This window comes from Cavia porcellus, unplaced genomic scaffold, assembly GCF_034190915.1.
Source record: "Cavia porcellus strain 051 isolate PalLab524CR breed Dunkin Hartley unplaced genomic scaffold, mCavPor4.1 scaffold_7, whole genome shotgun sequence".
Lineage (NCBI taxonomy): Eukaryota > Metazoa > Chordata > Mammalia > Rodentia > Caviidae > Cavia > Cavia porcellus.
The window spans coordinates 5218794-5241087 of NW_026947490.1; the positions used below are offsets into that span (position 1 = coordinate 5218794).

General features: G+C 40.4%; 1 protein-coding gene and 1 long non-coding RNA gene across 6 annotated transcripts in view; one reads left to right on the top strand and one right to left on the bottom strand.

The window, feature by feature from the left end:
* The window catches only part of LOC134476821 (uncharacterized), a 63998-nt gene that overhangs the window by 11383 nt on the left and 30321 nt on the right, over positions 1-22294 (top strand). The window lies entirely within an intron of this gene.
* On the bottom strand, positions 190-21744 carry Ifnar1 (interferon alpha and beta receptor subunit 1). Of its 4 annotated transcripts, none has more exons than XM_003467268.5 (11): positions 21423-21708; positions 14033-14156; positions 10099-10274; positions 8218-8381; positions 7980-8115; positions 6605-6719; positions 5828-6027; positions 5561-5694; positions 4124-4271; positions 2987-3129; positions 190-1384 (listed from the first exon to the last, which is right to left on the bottom strand). In XM_003467268.5, the coding sequence occupies exons 1-11, from the start codon at positions 21493-21495 to the stop codon at positions 1085-1087; spliced, it is 1713 nt and encodes a 570-aa protein (XP_003467316.1). In that variant the 5' UTR covers positions 21496-21708; the 3' UTR covers positions 190-1084. The 4 variants fall into 4 exon arrangements, with proteins under 4 accessions (XP_003467316.1, XP_013005196.1, XP_063108554.1 ...); XM_013149742.2 differs by lacking the exon at positions 21423-21708 and adding an exon at positions 13286-13510; XM_063252484.1 differs by lacking the exon at positions 10099-10274 and having other exon boundaries at positions 21423-21439.

The window sequence follows — 22294 nt, forward strand, 5'->3', positions numbered from 1 at the left end:
TGAGTGCTTGTACTGTTTGATCTTTTTTGCATGCCTGTATCTTGTAATCTGAGCAACCAGCTACTTTGAAGATAATATAGTGACAACAGTTAATTTCCTATCATCTTGTTTTGAAATCTTATATCATTTTTGTTTTGTTTTAATCTCTTTAAAATAAAAAAAGAATAATAAAGAAAAATGCACCCAAACTGAAGAATTTTAGGTCTAGTGTTTATTATAAAAATTGTTTACAACAGTAAAAATTTAAGACAAAAACACAAAAAGACATAGATATGTTGCACAGAAACACTGAAAACACGGCTGTGTCCTTCAGTAATCCAAGCACACAAACACACATTGTCAGAAATGGACACCTGTGCCACCCTGATCCCACTTACTCACCTTGACTTTCTGAGCACCTTCTGGGTGCAGTAGCCCCATAGCATGTGCTGGCGTCACCAGGGTGACAAAGCGGGGCCCATGGTCTCTCACAGACCTGCCACTCTAGGAACGCAACATAGCCTCTGTCAGGCAGTCACAGGGCCGCAGGACACTGCCACAAACGCCCAACTTCGGAAGAACAGGGGAGGCTGCTTTACAGGTCCCAGCCTGTTTTTTGGGGAAATACATACATATGTACATACATACATATTTTTTTAAATATATAATTTTCCCCACAGAAACGGGGATTGAACCTATGCCTCTGTGCACACTATTAAAGCACTCTGGCACTTGAGTCCAGCTCTAGATTTTTCAAGCATCTGTGGCTACTCTGCAGAAAACCAAATTGATAACAGTATTCCGATTCTTATCAACTCATTTCTCAGGGGCACACCAAAATGTTAATGAAGGACCACATGTCCTAAGTATCTCCTGCAAGTGACACCCAGGCTTGGAATGGAGAACACAGCAGAGCGGCAGCTGAGTGACAGCTAGCCGGGGGAGCCCACACACACTTCGCAGCCACAGAATGCAGCACAGTGAGTCGAAGCCATCACTGGCAGGACGGTGACTGTGCTTGGCACTGACCAAATTGCTAGATGAGTGCTTGACTGCCTGGTCAGGAACTGGGACCTGAAGCGGGTCCTCCTTTTCCCACAAGTGATCAGCTGCTGTGTAGTCCTAGAGAGCTCAGGCCCAGGACGAGCTCCCCGGGGCAACTGAGAGCTTGGGGTTTCAGCTGCAAAAGCGCTTCGCTGATCTGATTTCCCAGACTTTCATCTTCATTTGAATAGTTTCCTGAATCTTGGCTGCTCTGGGAACTGTACTTCCTGTAGTCCTCATCAGTCTCCTCAGGTTCCTCTACTATGATAACACTTTGTGTATTCTCTATTATGAAACATTTTTCAGTTTGTTCCTCAGAAGTAGAAAGCAGAAGATTCCCAAATGGCTGTTCAGAGAAATGCTAATTTAAAAAGGGAAAGGAACAGAAAAGATTATTTACTATAATATATTAAATAGATTTCTGGTTCTAATAGCATTATTCTCTTATGCCTGTCATTCAGAAAACATATCTTTTGGCATAAAGATTAAAAAATCAGCTAAGAACATACATTGGCATCAGCAAGTCTAGATGGAAATCATTAGTGAATTCATCTCTTTTTTTTCATTTGTTTTTGAGAGAGCTATTCAGCTCGGGCTGACCTTGAACTAAAACACACTCCTCCTGCATCAGCCTCCTAAGTGCAAGGATTACAGGTGTGGACCTCCAGGCCAGCTGAGTCTATGTATTTTAAAACCTTTTTGGTGAGTCTCCAAAGAGCACTCCCAAAAGGTGCATGGTGCTGCGAGGGCACAGTGTGGGACAGCCTGGCAGAGGCTGGAAAGGTAAGGACGCTGAGTGAGTCAGGGGTATTTTATTTTGAAATAATACAAAATGTTGTAGCCAGTCCGCAGATACCCACAAGCAGCTCAGGTCAGAAATAGCTGGGCACTGTGACACACGTCTATAATCTCAGCACTCAGAAAGCTGAGGCAGGAAGACCACTGTAAGTTTGAGGCCAACCTGGACTGCACAGTGAGACCCAGTCTCAAAAGACCCAACCTAACTCAACCCAACCCAACCTAACCCAGAAATCATTTTCTTCCTGCTTGACCAAGAATGTTTAGCTCTTATAACTAGCTAGTTTAGTATAGTACTCAGGAATGATATTCAAAAACTGAGGAATGAAAGAGTAAAATAATATTTACTAAGTATTTTGAGAGCCTTATAAGTGTAAATATATTACAGCTTTCCAACAATTCACCTAGAGGCCTCTTAGCTCCAGGGCCTGAGGTTCCGACTACCGTGCTCTCCAGGCACACCTGAAACTCCCTGGCTAACAAACTGTACCCCCAGGCAAAGGTTCCACAGTTAGGCCTTCACCAGGCAGTGCTTTTTTTCTGGAGACAAGGTCTCTCTACAAACTCCAGGCTGGCCTTGAAATCAGTAGGTAGCCCAGGCTGGTCTCAAACTCACAGTATTCTCTTGCCCCAGCCTCCTGAGTGCTGGGATCACAGGTGTGCACCGTCATGCTCATCAATGCTCGGCAACGCTAATCTCATAGAAGGGCCTGGCAAAAACTGATGTGTCAGGTAGTCAGACTCCCGATTTTATTTTACTTCCTGTGGTTTCATCCATGGAATGAATATACTTTCTACACTGAGTGACTTAGGCTGTTTTTTTTTGGTACCAGGGATCGAACTCAGCAACTCATGCTTACCAGGCAAGTGTTGAGCCACTGAGCTAAATCCCCAGCACTGACTGACTTAAGTTTTGTGACATATCATCAAGAATCACAAAAACATTAAATGTAAAACAAACGCGTCAGCAGCCAAGTGTCAGAACAATAGGCAATTTAAAACAAACTTTACTGTTCCATGCTATATTAATTACTGTTCTTAAAGTGAATTTATGGAAACTGAGGAAAATACCCAATCCATCTGTATTACTCTCTGTGTACCAAGATTTACATATTGCTGAAATCAAACTTATTTCTGAGCTATAGAGAGAGAAAAAGTGACAAACCTCAATACTGCATGGAGGCTTAAATACTGGAAAAAATACATAGTTGAAACATTTCCAAAGGAGTTTCATAACACAAAACGCTATGACGGCTAACAGTAGGATGACAATTACAGGTATTACCCATGGAATAGAAGCAGCAGCTCCTAAAAAGGCAAAGATGACATTTAGCATTAGTGCATGTCTTAGTACATGTCAGCTTCCTGGCAAACGCATGAACATAAGAATAGCTGTATGAAAGGAAACATAAAACCTATTACGTATTACCCTTAAGTGTATTTCTCAACACTGAGAATACAACAGTGGCACTTGAGTTTACCCTAGGCACCAAACTGAGAGATCTGGAGGGAAGAATACAGAATTGATATACAAAGCCTAACAGGTGAGTGTTCTATCTATTACATTAAACTAGCAAACTTTTCAAAAATATTCTGTGAGTAAGGCTCGATCAGTCAATTCCAGCAACTATAAAATACAAGAGACTAAACCACTCCAATGAAAAAAAGTTCGTAAGAGAACTACTTCATTTCCACATCATTAAAGATATCAAATAAATTAAAATGAATTTTTACAAAATAAAGAGCAATTATGAAAGAAAATTAATGATACAGATCCCAGATGAAATACAAAGCATTAAAAAAAATACAAAGCATTAAGAATATTTTCGGGTTGTGCTTGGTGGCCCATGCCTCTAACCCCAGTCTCCGGAGGCTGAAGCTGGATGACTGCTGTGAGTACAAGGTCAGCCTAAACTACACAGAGGGACTCTGTCTCAAACAAAACAAAACAAAACAAAACAAAAAACCAACCTCCCCAAAATAGAACACCCCAAAAAGCAAAACAAACAAATGAACAAACAATTTCTAAATTGAAGCACTTAGCTTGAAGCTTTACGGTATCTTATTTGCAAAAAGTTTACTTTTGGGGCTGGGGATTTAGCTCAGCAGCATAAGCACCTGCCTTGCAAGCAGGCAATCGTGAGTTCGATCCCCAGTAACAATAAAAAGGAAAAAGACAAAAAAAAAAAAAAAAAAAAAGTTTACTTTTGATTCATACAGTTTGTAGTGAGGAGGAAACATCTAATTTGCAACTTTTCTTGCATCTTGCTCCTTTTGTAAAAGGGGCTGTAGAAACCCTCACCTGGCTTTGTTTTCTCACACACCACAGCACTGAAGACGCTGGTTTTATTCCACTTGTCCTGCAGGAGCACTCTGGCTTTGATGCAATACGGTGTCAGTGGTTTCAAGCCAGGGATAATAATGTCAGATCTTTTTGATACAAGTTTTCTCTACAGAATAATTAAATCATTGATAAAATTTAGTCATACTGTGAAATCAGATAGAGGGTATCTATTTTCTGAATTCTTTCACATTCAATTTACCGTTGGCCTTTTCCAAGCAGTTGGCTGTGTAGTTAGGTTTATTTTGAACAACTCACTATAACAAAGTCAAAAGTTAAAGATACTGCTGCTAAAATGACATATCCCTAGGATAACTGTACTCTAATGAGCACATGCTAGTTTGACTTAATTGCTTCTGAAACACAGTGATTGAGAACAGGGTTTTGGCCCCACACTGCTTGTATTAAGTGTCACTTATAGCTGTGTGGCTTGCTACACGTTTTTTAGTTATCTGATGCCTCATTTCCTGATCTGCACAATGAAGACAATTATTGCTCCTCTCTTTATTGGTCAGCAATTGGTATAATGTCCAATGCAACTACCCCAACTTTTAGTGGCTCAAAGTAATTTTCTTACAAGGCTAGGCATTGGTTGGAGGAGCTTCCACTGCGGCTGTGGGTCAGGCCCCTGCCATTCCAGTTTCTCAGCTTCCTAGGGCAAATACCTAGGAATTACATTATAAATGGTTTTGATTCAGAAGCATTGGGCTTTGGGTGGGGATTTAACTCAGTGGTGTAAGTGCCTGCCTGGCAAGCCCAAGTTTTGAGTTTGATCCCTGGTACCAAAAACAAAACAGAAGCACTGGGCTCAGGACCTGTATTTTAAAAGCACACTGAGACCCAGATGCACACCTTGACCATGAAGAACATGGAAAAATGCTAGCACTCTTCATATTGCACTTGCATGGTTCATCACACTGTCTTAAAAGTTTAAAAATTCCCTTCCAAATGTAAATTCAAGCTTTGCTTACCCAAATCAGAATTACAATGCTAAGTACAAAATTATTGTCTTGGTTCCTTTTCCCTTGCTGAGACAAAATACCAAACACCCAAAGGTAAGGAAGAAAATACTTATTTAGCTCACAGTTTGTGGAGGTTTCAGTCTATAATGAGTTGTCTCCACAGCACAGTGGCACATGGCAGAAGGCAACAGTTCATGGCAGGAGAAAACAGCACAAGGGGAGAAGCACAGAGAGAAGACTGTCCCTTATATTGTACAGAGGCCACACCTACTTGGGTGTAGCATTCACACCCGTGATCCCAGCACTTGGACCATGAGTCATTCACAAAGGAGAGGCCTGCCTCCTGGACTGTATGAGGCTTTGGTGGACATCCAGACTCAAACCATAACACTTGTACTATTCCAAAATACAAAATTATACTATGCTGTCTTCTTACTTCGGTATGTGAAGCGTTTTCCCACAAAATAATTTCATAAGTGAACGTGTCAAATTGTTTCTTGGGTGCTTTGACAAAGACATGCAGTGAATCGTTAGTGGATTTCATGGAGACGACTGGAGGAAGTATGGTAGCTAGAAACAATGTGTAAAGACGTAGAATGCAATTAGACATATTTGATTAAAGATTGCATAACAATTTAAAAAACTTGCAATAAATCAGAGAATTATAATCTCAAGTAAAAAACAAAAAACAAATTTGACTTACAGTACATTTCAGTTTGAACTGCTTTCTCTTTAGACCAGAAAGATGTGTCATTTCCATCAGATGCTTGCACTCGGAAATAGTACTCTTTTTTTTGGAAAACACTTTGAGGAAATACACAGTATGTAGTTCTGACATTTTCACAGTTAGGTATTTGTTTCCATTCATTTGAATTGTCCCAAGGAGTCAGTTTTGAAAAGGCACTTTTAAGAAAATTAAATAAGTAAATAAATAAGCAAGCAAGCAAGCAAACACACTGATTCAGTAACTATGTGCTAATTACTTAGAATAAGCCAGAAACTGTACCCTCACCTGCAGGAAACTCACCCTACAGCAGAGAGGACATATACATCTAACAGGTAAGAAATCAGTGATTGCTCCAGAATGTGACAGAGTAGGGTACTAGAGATATCTCATACCAGTGTGCAAAAACAATTATTATATTTTTAGGAGTATTGCAGGCAGATTTTTAGATATAGTCATGATTAAAAACTTACAAATAAAAATTATATTGGAGATAAGGCAGCGAATACTTAGAACTCATCCTGTCCTAATTATTTTACTGTTCTTCATCATCTGTGTTCTTAAAACCATACATGTCAATGGTGTCCACATGGCGGAAATACTGTGTACTACTGTACCACTGTGCACACTTCTCAAGTGACACATTGACACGTGTCTTTCAATCAGTCACTGTGTACAAGGAGTTGCACGTGGCTGAAATAGCGTGAAAGCACAATCAAAATATCCAGGGCAAAAGACTGATGGAAAAGAACTTACTGGAGCCACTGAGCTCGAAAGGTCACATTTACATCTCTGTATTCCCATGTCAGGACATAGCTCTGATTTCGAGCACCAAATGTTACATTTTCTGGTGGAAGCAGCTTATGTTCAGCTAGAAGTCAGAGAAAACATCAAAAAGCATGCATTTTCACTCTTGTGATAGTATATATGGCAGGAATTCTTGATAGCATAGATGAAATGATAAAAGGCTGACTTACACTTTGTCATTACAAGGCAATAGTTAAGTTAGGGTATACAGTTACTCTGTGCAACATATGTTGTCATTTAAAACAAGGTGGCAGATCTGCATGCACTACTACAAGAAGACATTCTCAACATACTGCATTAAACACACAACGTGTAAGATAAACATATCCGCAGGAGCCTCTTTTTTAATTTAGTAAAAACGGAACTTAAGAAACTTGCCATCTGTGTATGTGTTCATGTATGTCCTAAAAGTCTCAAAGGATATATACAAACTGCTAGTTGTACTCATCTCTAAGAGAACTCGGAGTAAGATTGTATGATAGGAAAACTTTACATGCTTTGGTACTATCTGATTTTAACAAATAAAGCATATTAAATTTATAACAAAAATAATAAACAGACCCTTGCTTCTACCCTTGGTTGTAATTGCTGGCAAGATATTAATAACTAAATATATCAGGATGCTTTTGCATTTTAACATTTCCTTTAAAGGGGTATACTTTTTGGAAGATTAATCATTCTACTAGCAACTCATTCCCCCTTTTTATGGACTCTGAGCAAATAAAAACATGTTTTTCATTATAAAATATTTGAATTAATTTGAAATAGACTTGATTTTTGTTACCATTTATTTGAGACAAAAATCCCACATACTTTTTGCTTATATAAATGCTGTCATAATGCTTTCATTTTACTGTTTATTCAATCATTATACAAACATGACTCAGCAAGAGAAATGCCAACATTAAATAGAACAGAGACATCCTTGCTTAATGACTGAGTTCCATTAGTGTGACTAGGTCATTAAATAAGGGACTTTAGATAGTATGTACATTACAACATTCAGAACAAAGAAACGGTCAAAGGATACCCCAACCTGATGAGAGTTTTTATTTAGGAAACTCTTATATTCAGTACTGTAATGTGTAACAGGACATAAACTATACAATTGTACTGTACAGTATAATCCACAAAAATTACACTATTGTACTACAGAAGAAGCCACCATAAGGCCACATTGCTGCTCATGTTCCTGCAGCACAAGTCCAAATGTGGGTCGACAGTCCACATTGCAACCCTAAGTCTAAAAAGTCATTAAACGGGTAACGAGCATCCGTGCTATCAATACGTGGTTACTCAATCTAAAGCAAATGGTCCTCCTTACCTGTAGTATTAATACAATACACTGGACTATAGGCACTAACTTTCCAAGATAGTCTTGCTTTAGCTTTTAAACAGTAAGTCGTCTCTGTTGAGAGGTCATACATTTTACTTATGTAAAAATTAGTCTTGATCTCTTGCTGTAATAAAAAAAAGCAGTCTTTAAAAACTGGAAAGTCAAAGTTTGGAGGTCATTTACTTCATTTTTCTCCACATCAAAAAAGGTAAAAAATAATGCTTACTTCTTCACCATGTGAAGAGTTTTCCCAGAAAACTAAGCTGAATTCAAAGCTTAGAGCATCCATATCCCATATAGAAGTACCATCTCTTTTTCCAGGACGGAAGAGGTATATTATTACTGCCTTATCTTCAGCTTCTAATCGTACTTCTGGCGGACCAAGCCGAGCTGCACAAATTGAAACAATGGCTTTATCAGCACCATGTCCAAACATGCTCTCCGTAAATAATTAGTGTGAGTGGTGCATAGGAAAAGAAGAAATTTCATTATCTTGAACTCCAGAGGAATACATGGCAAAAAGTCTCAAATACATAAACAAATAAATATGGTGCTACGCGTGCCAGAAAGAAAAATAAATATGGTGCCATGGGTACCATAAAGAAAAATAAAGTAATAAAAAGGGATGAACAATAGCAGCTAGTGCTATTTTAGGTAAGTTAGGAAAAAACCCTCCCAGGAAGAGACATTCAAGCTGAGGCCTGAGCAAAGCGAAGGGTAGCTGTGCAAATACATAGGAAAAAGGCTGCTTAGGTCAAGGCGGGTGAGATGCAAAGCCCCTATGATGGGCTTTACATTTTCAAGACACAATGAAGGGGCTAGGAAGGCTGACAGTGTGTAAAAAAGAGCGTAGAAAGGTAGCAAACAGGCCAGAATCCTTGTAATCATCAGATGGCTGAGACGGGTTGAGGATGTCATGATCCGAGTCAGGTTTTGGAAAGATCATCCTGGGTAAGATGTGAAGATCAGCGTCAGACTTGCAAGCAATCAAGTGAAACCTTTTGGTTTCTCTCTCAGACAGAAGCTTTTTCTCAATAAATATACTCCACTCTTAGAGAGAGAGATCAAGTGAAGCATGAAAACAGCTTAGTAAAGAGCACAAACGAGGAATGTTCAGATACTTTGAAGATGGCTCACAGAGAACCAGCCGAGCCGAGCAGACAGGCAAGATGCAAGAATGTGGAAATGAGGAGTCAGAGGTGACTCTGGGCTCCTGACCTGAGCAAATACAGTGATGTAATCAGAGACCGCAAGGACTGCAGGACAACAGTGTGGAGGGGAAAGGAGGCTCTTTTACATCTTAAGTGTGAGACAAGGTGACTTTCAACTTCTAAGGCGACATGCTGAATGGAGACAGTGATACATGGGGGAAGGTTGAAGGGAGGAATGGGGCCACAGACAGACTTGGGGACAAGAGCTCACAGCCTTAAGATGACCAGTGGGGTGAGTACAGAAGACGTTCAATAGCTGGACCCTGCGGCCATTCAACGACTAAGAGTGGGGAGAGGAGAAATTGACTGGGGAATGACCTGGGCAGACCCAGGAAAGGGCTGTGCTCCACTGGGCAGGATGAAGAGTGTCAAGATGACCACATGGGTGCTACAGAGCACTGAGCTGAAAAGGATTGTGAAGTCACCTGTACTAGGAGGTTGCTGGCGACCCATGACTCTAACAGCCTCCTCTGGCAAATCCCACCATCCAAGAGAGACAGGATAAAAGTCTCAGAATGATTTCAAAATGATGTAAATAGTCCTGTCTTTGTGGATTCCTTGGAAAGGTCATGGGGACAGTACTCTGAGAACCACTTCTTCTTCTTTTATTTTTTTGAGACAAGGTCTCACTATGCAATTCAAGCTGGCCTTGAACTTGCAGCGATCCTCCTGCCTTGGCCTCCCTAGTGCTGGGATTATAGGCGTGTACCACCATGCCTGGCTGAGAACCACTTCTTCCAGGAAGATATGGAGCCACAGCAGCAGGAGGTATAGGCTTCAGGAAATCTTTTTGAAAGTTAGAGGAGATTTTACATGATTAAATTAATGGGCTTGAAAAGAGAACTGTGCTGGCAGTACTTATTGAAGAATATAATTGAGTCAGCCCCTTTTCTTACCTTTCTGAAATGGTATAAATGGGTCAACGTAATACCATGAAGAAGTGCTGTTTTCTTCTTCTGCTCTTACACGAAATTTAATTTCTTCATAAAAATTTATAAGTGGAAAGAAGTCGCATTTTGAACCTGTGATATGCTGACATCCTGGCAATTTTATCCAATTATCCATCTCAGATCTTTAAGGGGGGAAAAAACCCACAAATGAATACATAAGCAAATAGATAAAAAGAGTGTCAAATATGTTTTCTATGGGCTAACGTTGTACAGCTAGCTTAAGACGTTATTTCCTCTACTTGAGTTAATGTCCTGTTGACATCTTAGTGTACTGACATTTCTACTGTTATGATCCTATAAACTAAGTTACTACTTATGAAATGGAATGACTCAGACATACAGTTGTTATTTCTCATGCTCAAAGTCCTTTCATTATACAACCACCAGGCAACCAAGGTTTCTAAGGAAACCATCTGCACTGTGCACTACAATGGGTAGCTGTTTTTCATTAGCTGGTTCTGCCGAGGAAAGCGAAGGGTCTTGGGTGATTTAGCTGCTCTACAGATAGGAATGTCACTCTGTTATAAATCTTTCTTGTTTTTTTTAAATCAGGGCACAAGGGTTATTTTTCTTTAATTAGATTTTATTGCTACATTTTAGATACACATAATGATCACACTCATTGTAGAGAATTTGTACCTGTACATGACATAATTTGGTTCTTTTCTTCCCCATTCCTCTACTCTCCCTTCAACCCTTCCTTGCCTCCCTATTTACAAAAGCTTTGTTTCTATTTTTTCTTTCTTTTTTCACCTTTTCTAAAATTTTTTTTCTTCTTTTTCTCTTCCCTTCTGGTGTTCCCCTCTCCAAATCTTTCTTTTGGTGTAGAAAAATGAGCAGTTAAGCTGCCTATATAATCATCTCCACAGTGTTTTATTTTTTCTTAAAACTCATTTTCTATTACACAGGGATACTTCCTCCCCCTTTTTCTGGAAAGAAACTAATTTAGAGCCTCCCTGCTAGGGGAGCCAGGCATGCATGGCCCCAGGGTCCCAGGACGTCCTCAGTCCATGGTGGGCCCCATCGCAGGGCTGCCCCTCTGTAGACAGGGAGCCTTTTAACTGTAGTTTTCTACCTAAGTTCATGGCCACACTAAATGAATTTCAAGGAAGCAGAGAAATAAATGATACATAAAGGGAAATTTAGTGTTGGCTTTGTAAAACACAGTCATGTGGGGCTGGGGATTTAGCTCAGCGGCATAAGCGCCTGCCTTGCAGGCAGGCAGTTGTGAGTTCGATCCCTGGTACCGATAAAAAGGAAAAAGACAAAAAAAAAAAAAAAAAAATCTGGACTATTCTGCATTTCTGGATCTTACCTTTCTACTGAAAATTTGGGAACTGGATTTGATGATCCTGTCTTCCTTGTCCTATGACCAGGTTATCTGTCCTCAAACAGACCTCAGCTACAGTGTGGTTTCAGGGTTTCTTTTGCACCCCTCTGCTCTCCACAATTTTATTATAAACCGCAGAAACCACACAAAATCTTAAAATGTTAACATAAGGAGAGGAATTCTTCTGGTGGAACTGGTTGGTCCGAGAAGTATGATTCCACTTCCACCAGATTCCACTTCCTAAAAAGGGGCAGGGTTGGGCATGGTGGTGTGTGTCTATAGTTCAGCTACTTGGGAGACTGAGGCAGAGGTTGGAAGTTTGGGGCTAAACTGGGAAATTTAGTGAAACGCTACCCCAAAGTAAATACTAAAAAGGACTGGGAGAAAAATAAAAGTTAAAAAAGGGCTGGGGATGTAGCTTGAATCAAGGCCCTGGGTTCACTCCCCAGTGGTGTAAAACAAGGAACAAACAATTCAAAAGGGGTCGGGCTGGGCGCTCAGTGCTAAGAACCCTTAATTCAATCCCTACACTCTCCTGCACTCCACCCCAAATTAAAATAGGCTTACTGTGGTTCCAACCCACCATCATGCATTCTGTTTGCTTTCGTGTTCCAAGAGTTGATTCTTTATTAAACTGCTTTTGTATTTAAAGAAGCTACTGCAATGGAAGTAATTTTTATATTTTCTTTAAAAATTCTTTATCATATACAATAAATAAACCAAAGCAGAATGTGATTTGAAGTAGGAGTATGTAAGTGGTGTAAGATTAACTTCACAGGACCAGTTTAACCATAAAACTCTGTAACACCTTCATCCCTCCTATTCATTGAGGGATTGTGAGAACACAGAAGAGTGCTGTCAAAGGCAATCAGTATTTGAAGAGTCAAAAAACAAATCCTACACATTAACCCTAATCCGGCTTAGATATGTTACAGGCACTGGCTGGAGGCCCACATGTTCTGCAAGCACTGGGATTGTAACAATGTATTTATTCATCTGTCTATCTTTTGTTTTTCTTTACCCTTATTATATGTCCTACATTTTAGAAAACCCTGCATTAAGAAGTACTTGTCTGCTGCTGTTATTGATTATATTTCAGTTAACTTCTTTGTGACACTATCTTGAACATATTATATACAATTAATCAATACTCAGAATAATCTACTGAGTTACAAACTTTGTCAATGGACCCCTATATACTTCGCTGGGCCAAGTTTAAGCTTGTTATTCCAGCCCATTTAAAATGAACAACTTCTTTCCACACTCACAGATATCTTGGTTTGGATAATAAATTGTATGTGGTCATATTCACTAAATAAGCAGGAAACTGACAGACAGGAAAAATCAGCATGGATTTAAATGCATGTGGCCTGGCTCAGGTCCACACTGCACTACACTAACTCTCTTATCTTTCCAGCTTGTAGTGTGGCACAGACCTGCAAGGGAATTATTTACAAACAAACTAGGTTAAGGACACACTGAAATAAGGCAACTGATACTAAAGTCACAGTGGAAGGGTGACAGGGCATGAATTGAAGATTTAATTTAAGCAAGAGCATATGAAAGAATGTGAAATGAAAAATGGGCTCTCCGACCCATTATGCCAAGGGCATCTTTAAATAACAGTATCTGAAATAATTCCTGCTATACCAAAGTCAGTTAATAAGAAAACTGTGAACTAAGACAAAGAACAACTTGGTAATAAACCTCACAACTCAATTTAAAAAGGAATTCCTACATAAATATGTGTGTATGCATATAGAAACACATTCATAATTATAGAACTGTGAGATTAATACCTACTGTCAGCAGCTAATGGGAGACAGCGGTGTCACACTGGTGACGAAGCAGCTGGGAAATGGTTCTGAAGGTCCTAGCACTTGTTTTCTTTACCATTTGTTCTTTCTTGGACAGGGGGCCATGGTTAGCAGACAGGACACTGACACCAATCAGGCACAAAGATCTTGGCTTTCTGAGCCTCAACAATCTGTCCTCCTACAGCTCTCTGCCTGCCGGTCCTCTAGGCATCTATGAAGCAGAAAGTTAGCACTAAGGAAGAGGCGCTGAAACTTCACCCACATTCAGGCTGTGGAAGTGAGACCAATCACTACATTGATGTTCCAGTCAGTGCACTGACGTCTATAAATTGTATCTGGAACTAAGCCAGTGCACGTGATGAAGATGATAGGAAAACCTGAGCACAGGAGGCTGGGGAGCCTCTTCCAAGACCATGCACAGCCTTCTAGGAGACTGTGCAAACTCTCCAGACATGCTCTGGTTTGGGTGCTAGCATAGCACCAGAGCAGGGAAGGAATGGGAACGGGTATGGAATGGGCAAAGCTGTTTACCACTTTCATACCCAAATTTCTTCTGCTTCAAAAATGAATTTGATCATTTCTATAGAAATGAAGTTACAAATATTCTATAAAACAGACAAAATTTCTAATAAATGGACAAAATGAAATTCTCCCAAACCTGGAAAGAAATCAGGATAAAATTACATTCAAAGAGCCACTCACACCATTTAGCAAATCATTAAGAGTCACCTACGTTGCATAATCTGCTGAATAAGTCACATTCCCAACAGACTCCTGGCTCCCGTTCCACTGCAGGGTAAAGACATCATCTATGATGGAGACCTCCACAGTCTCAGGAGCCTTTTGACTTTTTCCATCTATAAAGGCAACAAGAAACAAAATATTTAGATATACACTGTGTGGATAGTTTAAAAAGTTGTTTTTCCCTTCACGTCATGATTAAAGAGTGCATACATTTCAATATAGCAAAGTATGAGATGTGAATGTTTAAATTAAAAAAATATTAAACTAAAAACCACATGCCATGGATTACCCTCAAAATATTCTCCCTGACATCAAACACACGCATCCCATCATTCTCGCCACTCTGTGGAGCAGTTCTGAACCCTCTCTCAGGAGTACCTCAGAGTCGCGCTGTCGTGGCTGCCTCAATGTCCCGAACTGATTCAGAACATTTACCTTTCATGGTCACTGTGAGTCTGGGGAAAAGTCAGAAGTTGTATGGGGCTAGATCTTGGCAGTAAGGAGGATAAAGACACACAGTAATGGTTTTGACAGAAACTGCTATAAACATTTGACCAGTGAGGGACAATCAAAGATACCATGAACGTTTGGAGTAAAAAAATATATTAAAGACACATGCCATTAATCCTCCTGAAAATACTCCCCCTTATTTTGAACACACTTATGCTGAGTCTCGGTAATGTGTTTTTTATCGTAGGTGCTAAAAAGAATTCCAGCACTCACTGTATTTATTCATTGATCATCGCTTGTTATAGTAGCCCCTCCTCATCTGTGAGTGACATCCCAAGATCTGAGAGTAGATGCCTGAAACTGCAGGTGCGACTGAACCCCAAACACACGGTTTTTTCACAGTGTGTGAAAATACACATACTCCACTCCATTATTTACTTTTTTATTTTTATCCTTTTAATTAAGGGAAAAATAAATAAAAATAGCAGGATATATTATAGTAACCCACTTTGACTTTCCATTATCTTGATTTAAAGCCCTGTATTACTCTCACCATCTTGTTTTTGACTGATGTCCCCCTATTCTGCTTTGCTTGATAGTACCAGGTTCGAAAGTTTAGGCAACAGCTGTGAAGATAGTGAGATTCATTATGACACCCATTCTCGATGACTTTTATCTACTTTTGAAGACCTACAATGTCTCCAGTGTTTTGGTTTTGTCGGTTTTGTTCTTTACTGTTTTGTTCAATTTTATTATAACTGATGATACAGGCAATTCTATTAGAGATAGCGGGAGGCATTATGGTAACCATTGTTGATCACCTTGTATTATGCTTTTACATTATCTATTATGTGACCCTTTTGATTTGACTGACTCTGTTCTGTTATGTCACATTTGGTTCTACTTTCTTCCAAAAAAGTAATAAGAACTGTGGGAGCAACAAAACCCAAAATGTGTAATTGTCATTGTACAAAAGAGAGGAAAAGAAAGTGCTCTAAATGATATAACTGCATGTATATTTAAGTGTATAAGATAGAAAATGATATCACTGAGTTTTATTGGATCATTGAACAGAACTGTTTGCAGTCTCACTGTTGGAATGTCCACTTTACAAGCTTTAATTTTGTGACTTGAACAATTATTTCTAAGATGACAATATGTAATCCATTAACTAGTGATTTCCTAGTGATTTATTTTTTTCTGTAAATCTGTATAACTTGTACCCTTTCTCTGCTTTTATTTCTCCTTAAATAAAATTAAAAAAAAAAAGAAAAAAAACCAAAATACACATACATACACATACATCCAAACCAGTGGTCAGGTATAACATGCAAATTAGGCACAGTAACAGATCACCAACAAAAACAAACAGAACAATTCTATTGTGGTATGCACTTTTGCTTTGGGGCTTTATCAAGTTTAGAAAGGGTTATTTGAATACAAGTTTGAATAGAAGAACATGATAGTGTCACTGTTCACCATGGAGACTTGGGACAAAGGGATGATTCTGACGCTGGGCAAGACAGAGTGAGAGTTCATCACCGTACTCTAAATCCTGCACAGTTTTAAACGTGTGAACTAATTATTGCTAGATTTTTCTACTTAGTATTTTTTGATGGCGGATGACTACAGCAAAACTATCGATAAAGGGGCCCTGCTATATATATATATATATATATATATATATATATATATATATTTAAATTTTTTTTTAATTTTAAAGAGAAAAAAACAATAAAAACAATGATACAGAATTTCAAAACAAGATAATAGGAAATTGGGCTGGGGATATAGCTCAGTGGCATAAGTGACTGCCTGGCAAGCACAATGTTCTCAGTTCGATTCCCAGTACAAAACAAAACAAAAAAAGATAATGGAAATTAACAATGGTAAATATATTGCATACTGTTATCTTCAAAGTCATTGCTCAGACTCCAAGAAACCGGTATGCAAAACTGATTAAATGATACGCACAAACCAGTGTTTTCGATGGGCTAACAGAAATCAGTAGTGTAATCATCTTAGATATCATATATATATATCTATTTTTTTTTCTTTTCTCTTTCTTTTTTTCTCCTTTTCCTCTATCCCAGTTGTTTTTACCTTCTGAGCAGTTTCATTTCCTTTCACAATACCAATTGTACATTTTGGATCTTATTTACTTCTTCAGTTTTTTACACTAGGAGACAATATGATGTTTACACATGTGAGTCTGATATATTTCACTTACAAGTAAGGTCCCAAGTTGCATCCATTTATCTACAAAAGTCTCAGGTTTATTCTTCTTTAGAGCTGAATGATACTCCATTGTATAGAAATACCACATCTTTTTTATTCATTCCACAGTTGGTGGGTGTTTGGGTTGTTTCCAAGATTTAGCTATTACAAATTGTGCTGCTAAAAACATGGGTGCACATATATTGCTGTGGTAAGATGTTTTCAATTCTCTTGGAAAAATACCCAAAAGGAGGATAGATGGGTCGAATGGGACCTCTAATCCTAGATCACACTGATTTCCATAGTGCTTATACCAGAGGCTTCCTATATTAGTAAGCCTGCTAATTTTGCTTTTGTATCTGAGAGAACTGCAAAAAGATTGAATATATTTCCATCCATACAGAACATTCTCTTTTAACTGAAAAAAAAAAAAAAACCCACCTCTATGTAAAAACAGAACTTATTTTGGTTTCAGAAGTGATAATGAGGTAAAAGATACAAGTCTGAACTATTATAACAGCCTCAGTTTGCTTTCAACATTTTGTTCAAATGTGAGGTGTGATAAAAATTATTACAGTAAGAAGCACATTGTCCTTAACCACCCCCCAAAATATTTTTGCGGCTTCAAAAACACTTTTTTTTTCTAATTTCTGAAAGGGTTCTGGAAGTCCTCTTTCTGGGGCTGCCTCCATGTTCTGAACCTACTCAAAACATTTATGGCCATTTCCATGAAGTAAAATTACTGTGTGTCCTCATCCACCTCTTTTCACTGAACCTGGCACCATGTGATTCCTGGCTCTTCCTCCAAGTCAAAATGAACATTTTGAATAGATTTGGACACTAAGTCAGCCATTGACAACGCAACTAAAAGACACTCATGGAAAAGGACTTTTAGAACTGCTTCAGAAAGTGGCAGGAAGAAGAGATAAATGGGTTTGAAGTGAAGGAGAATATTTTAAAGAAGAGTAATAGTAGTATGTCTTCATTGAAAAATCACTGTATTTTTTGAGCAGAATGCATAAAGCTTCACACTCAGGGAACTATAAACACCGTGATTTCAAAGTTGGCAGCCTTCTTCAAAAAGCCACATAAACAACATAGACAGACAGGTATGAATGTGTGAGCGAGCCCTCAGGAGCCTGAAAAGGTTTCTTCTACTAATACACCAAGACTGAACTTTCCTGTTTACTCCTAGGGATTTCTGTTGATGGACCTATCTTACTTCCTACTACTTCTAACACAAATCTACTACCAGTTGGATTACCTCCCTTCTCCATTTTCCTTCCTGGACCCTCCAACCTACAGTATACATCCATCTCTGACAACACAATCCTCTAAGCTCCAGCTCCAGTTTGACCCTTACAGAAAACTTTCCTTGAGTAAATACTTCAGCTCATGTTGCTCTTGCTGGTCTCTGAACCTTCTAATCTGCACCACACAGTCTCCCACTTAAGTAGGTGGACTCAGCCTCCCATACTTGGTGAATGTGAGATGTATTTCTTTTTGGTTTTTAAAAGTATGATACGGTGTGAACACCTCATTGCTTCTGTGGTATGAGAAACCTAAAGTATAAATGAGGACCAAAATGTGTAATTGGTATTGTGAAATAGAAAGAAAACATTCAAATGGGGAGGGGGGAAAAGGAGGAAAGGAGGAGGAAAGGAAAAAAGAGAAAAGCTCCCTCCCCAAAAAGAAGGAAAAAACAGAAACAAAAGCTTTTGTAAATGAGGATGGGAAGGGGGGTAGTTTGAAAGGACAGTACAGGGGCTGAGTTTAGCTCAGCGGCATAAGCGCCTGCCTTGCAAGCAGGCAGTCGTGAGTTCGATCCCCGGTACCAATAAAAAGGAAAGCGTATTGAAGTCTCCAACTATTATTACAGAACTACTTTCCTTTCAATTTTATCAGTTTTGGCTTCTGATAGTTTGATGATTTTGAGACACATAAATCTTTATAACTGTTTTATCTTTTTGTATTGAGCCTCTTATTAATATACAATGTCCATGTTTATGTCTTGCCACCTTTATCATATGAAATTAAATTATTTCCAAAGAAACAGTATCCTGCAGAAGTCTTAAAGCAAGTACCAGAAATGAACAGCTTCTTCCTCCCAAAAAGAGATAAAGCACCATCTGCCCATACAAGGCACTGGGAAGCCTGATAAGGCCACTGCAGGACCTTAAGAAGCGAGCCAGTGCTAGTGGTGATGTATCTGCCCCAACAATCTCACGCCAGTTAGGTAAAAGAGGACATCCCGGACCTGATTCATCTAAGAACGCAGTAAGATGATAATTCAGTCCAGTGGTCACAGAGTCCTTGCTATGCCTTAAGGTGCCTGTGGTACAGGCTCACCAGTGTATTTACTGACTGTGCTGATTTATGACTTCCGTTGCTCTGTGGCTATGAAAGTTCAGGTAACCCCTTCCATGGTGGAATGTATCATTTAAGGTAATGTGAATCCATATGCCCAGCTCAGAGTCACTTAGCTTTGACTCAGGATAAGTTATTCTCTTATTTTCCTTTGTAACAGAACTATTTTGTACGGACAACTGGTTTAAAGTCTATTTTGTATGATATTAGGATAGCTTTCCCTGCTTATCCAAGTCTTCCTCTTTGAGTTGAGCTCTTAGTAAGAGTCAAATTTCCAGAATAGTTCATCAGTCACAATTATGTCAAGGAAAATTGCTGTCCATTTGGGAAGACAGATTCCCAGTACTTTCTACTCCAGCCTTCTTTCGTGAGTCCTTAAAAGACACAACTTTAAAAACTGCTTCTTTGTGCAAAACATAGAAATACAAATTTTTCCTTTTAAATGTAAGGACGTACCATCAGGTCTCCCCTCATACAAGGCAGACAGTGTCTCCCAAGGGTGGGTCTGTGTAGCTTCCTATTTAAAAATTTAATTTGCCACTTTGGAGTACTCAGCATAATGCAGGGCTCACAGGAATGTTTCATGTTTTACAGCCATGGGGATCAAACCCAGGGTGTCCATGCACTAGGCAGATATACTACCACTAATCTATATCCCAGGACTTCTTCCATGTCACAAAGTACCAGCCCTTCTTTCCATAATTGATAATTTTTAAAGACCAGCTTTTATACTTTTTTTACCATTCCACAATATTTCTAGCTTTTACTTCTGCTTCAGAGCAATCATATTAGTTCCTGACAGACCACAAAGTTCTTCACAGAAAACATCTTTATTGAGATGTTTTCTAGTCTGATATTATACAAGATGGAATCAAAAGAGAAGAAATTTTCTGAAAAACAAATGTTTCCTTTTAAATGCAAGGAAGGACCATCAGGTCGGTCTTCCCTTCCTCAATTTTTCAGTTCCACACTCAAAAGAATCTCTGAAACTTCATCACTGAACAGAATATACTTCTATATCCCTTATCTTTTGCTGTTTTTGCGACAGGGTCTGGTTATGTAGTACAGGCTAACCTTGAACTCACTATATATATCAGGCTGGCCTGGTACACATGGTGATCCTCCTGCCTCAGCTTCCCAGTGTTGGGATTACACATGTGTACCGTCATGCCTGGCCTTTATCCTATTTTCTGGAATTTATAGATTTTGTGCAGCCAAAATATATTTGGGAGCCAACAAAAGATCTGATTGTACTCTTACTATCTGTTACAGTACGTTGTTGAGTATTTTACTCTAGTAATTATGGGCCATCAGTGAGGAGAAGAAATCTTGATAGGGTAGAACTAGGGATGTCTTTAGGCATGTGGTCCTCCTACTGCTGAGGAAAGGAGACTCTGAAGCCAAGAGCATCAAGACCAACAAATAACTGGTTAATAAATGGATGGGGACTTGGAAATAAGGGTCGCTAAACAAGATTAGCAATCTCTTTTTAACAAGTTTATTTCACCTTCTTAGCATATAAAATGCATAAAGGGGGGTTTATTTACACTCTTGGTTGCATCCAATCTGTTTTATCTTGATGGCCAGTAAACATTCCCATCCTTTTAAACACACCACACAGGAGCATGGTTTTCTAGGCAACATTACGTACTTTGAAACCATCAGTACCCACTCTCAGACCTCCTGAATTTCTCTGCTTGGATTCCAAGTACTGCTTCTCGTTGGGTATCCTATATTACCACAAAAATACCTCCCTCTCTCGTATCAACTTTAGAATAGTTACCGGTCTACTGCTACAGCCCAGCTAACAATTACGAATAACAACAAACTAGCTTGCTGGCTTCCTGCCTTTGTATTTTCACTATTCTTTTTTATTAGACTATACCGGAGGGCAGCATATTCCAACGGACACAGGAAATCTCTCCAACGCTAATCTGACTTCCCCGTGTGGGTCGGGACGCAGTTGTTTACACATTGAGGAAAGCATCGGTGGCCTTGTTGATCATCAATCTGGGCAGTCAAGCTGTGGATTTCCCGGAGAGGAATAAACCAGCTCCAAGGTTCCTGCAGAGCCACCTATCTGGCGGTGGTCGGTGTGCAGGGCGCCCCCAACCCAAGATGAGGTACCCTAGACCCCGCGTACGCGATGAGGAAGGATCTACGCCCGGGACGCGGTTCTCCAGTCCGCTGCGGTTTCCGGCTGCGGCCACAGATCCCAAAGCCACCGGGGTACACAAGACCCGAGGTAGCCCAGAGACGCCACAGTCCTGATTTACTGCCACCCTTACTTCTACGGCGTCCTCGGGCAGGGGGGCGCCCCGGAGCCCGCGAGCCGTGTCTCTCACCTGCGGCTGCGAGTGACCCCCGCCACGCTCCGGCCACCAGCACCAGGGCCATGGCTTCCAGCGAGGCCAACATGGTCCAGCCGGCGGCGGCCCCAAGTCACATCTTAGGGCGCGACCGACTGCGCCGCCCTTCGAGACAGGAACACCCTTCTCTCAGCGGACGGCCCCGCGCAGCCGCAGGCTGACCTGGCCCCTCCTCTAAGGGACAGGGACAGCCCGGGGCGGCCCGCGCCGGAAGGCCGTGCCCCGCGGGGAGCGGAGACTGGGAGACCCACGCGGCTGCAGGCAGTGCGCCTGCGCGGGATTCCTCGCCCGCCCGTAGGCCCCGCCCCATCCGCGCCACTTCCGGTGCTCGGCCGCAGGGTGGAGCTGGGCGGCCGCGGCGCCGGCTCTTCGCTTCCGGGTCGTCTCCATCCTCCTCGAGTTGGGCGCTCTAACCTGTCGCTGGGGACCCCGCGAGGCTGAGGATCCGGGACGCTGGGATGAGCAAGCTGCCAAGTTTTTTTTGCCTCGTTTTTGATAGAATTTTCGGCGCGGCTAAAAAGATAGAAATATGAAATAAAAGTGTCCTTTATTTTTAAGAACGCGGAGAGAGAACCCCAGGACCACTGAGGTCTGGCTTTTCTTTGTCAGGCAAGTGTTGTGGGGGGCATACTTAGAGCTTTGGTTTGGGGTGGAGCCTAAGGGGCATTATTGATGCACAAGTAGCCTATTGGAATTCATTTTGCGCCACAGGTAAATTGCCTAGGGGTGGAGAAGGTGACCTCTAGATAGAGCCTCTTGGTTCCGACTCAGCCTCCCACGGCTGCCGCGTCCCGTTCAGCAAAAGCCTTTCAGTTTTGGTTTGGGGTCTACTCCATCCGGCCCACCCC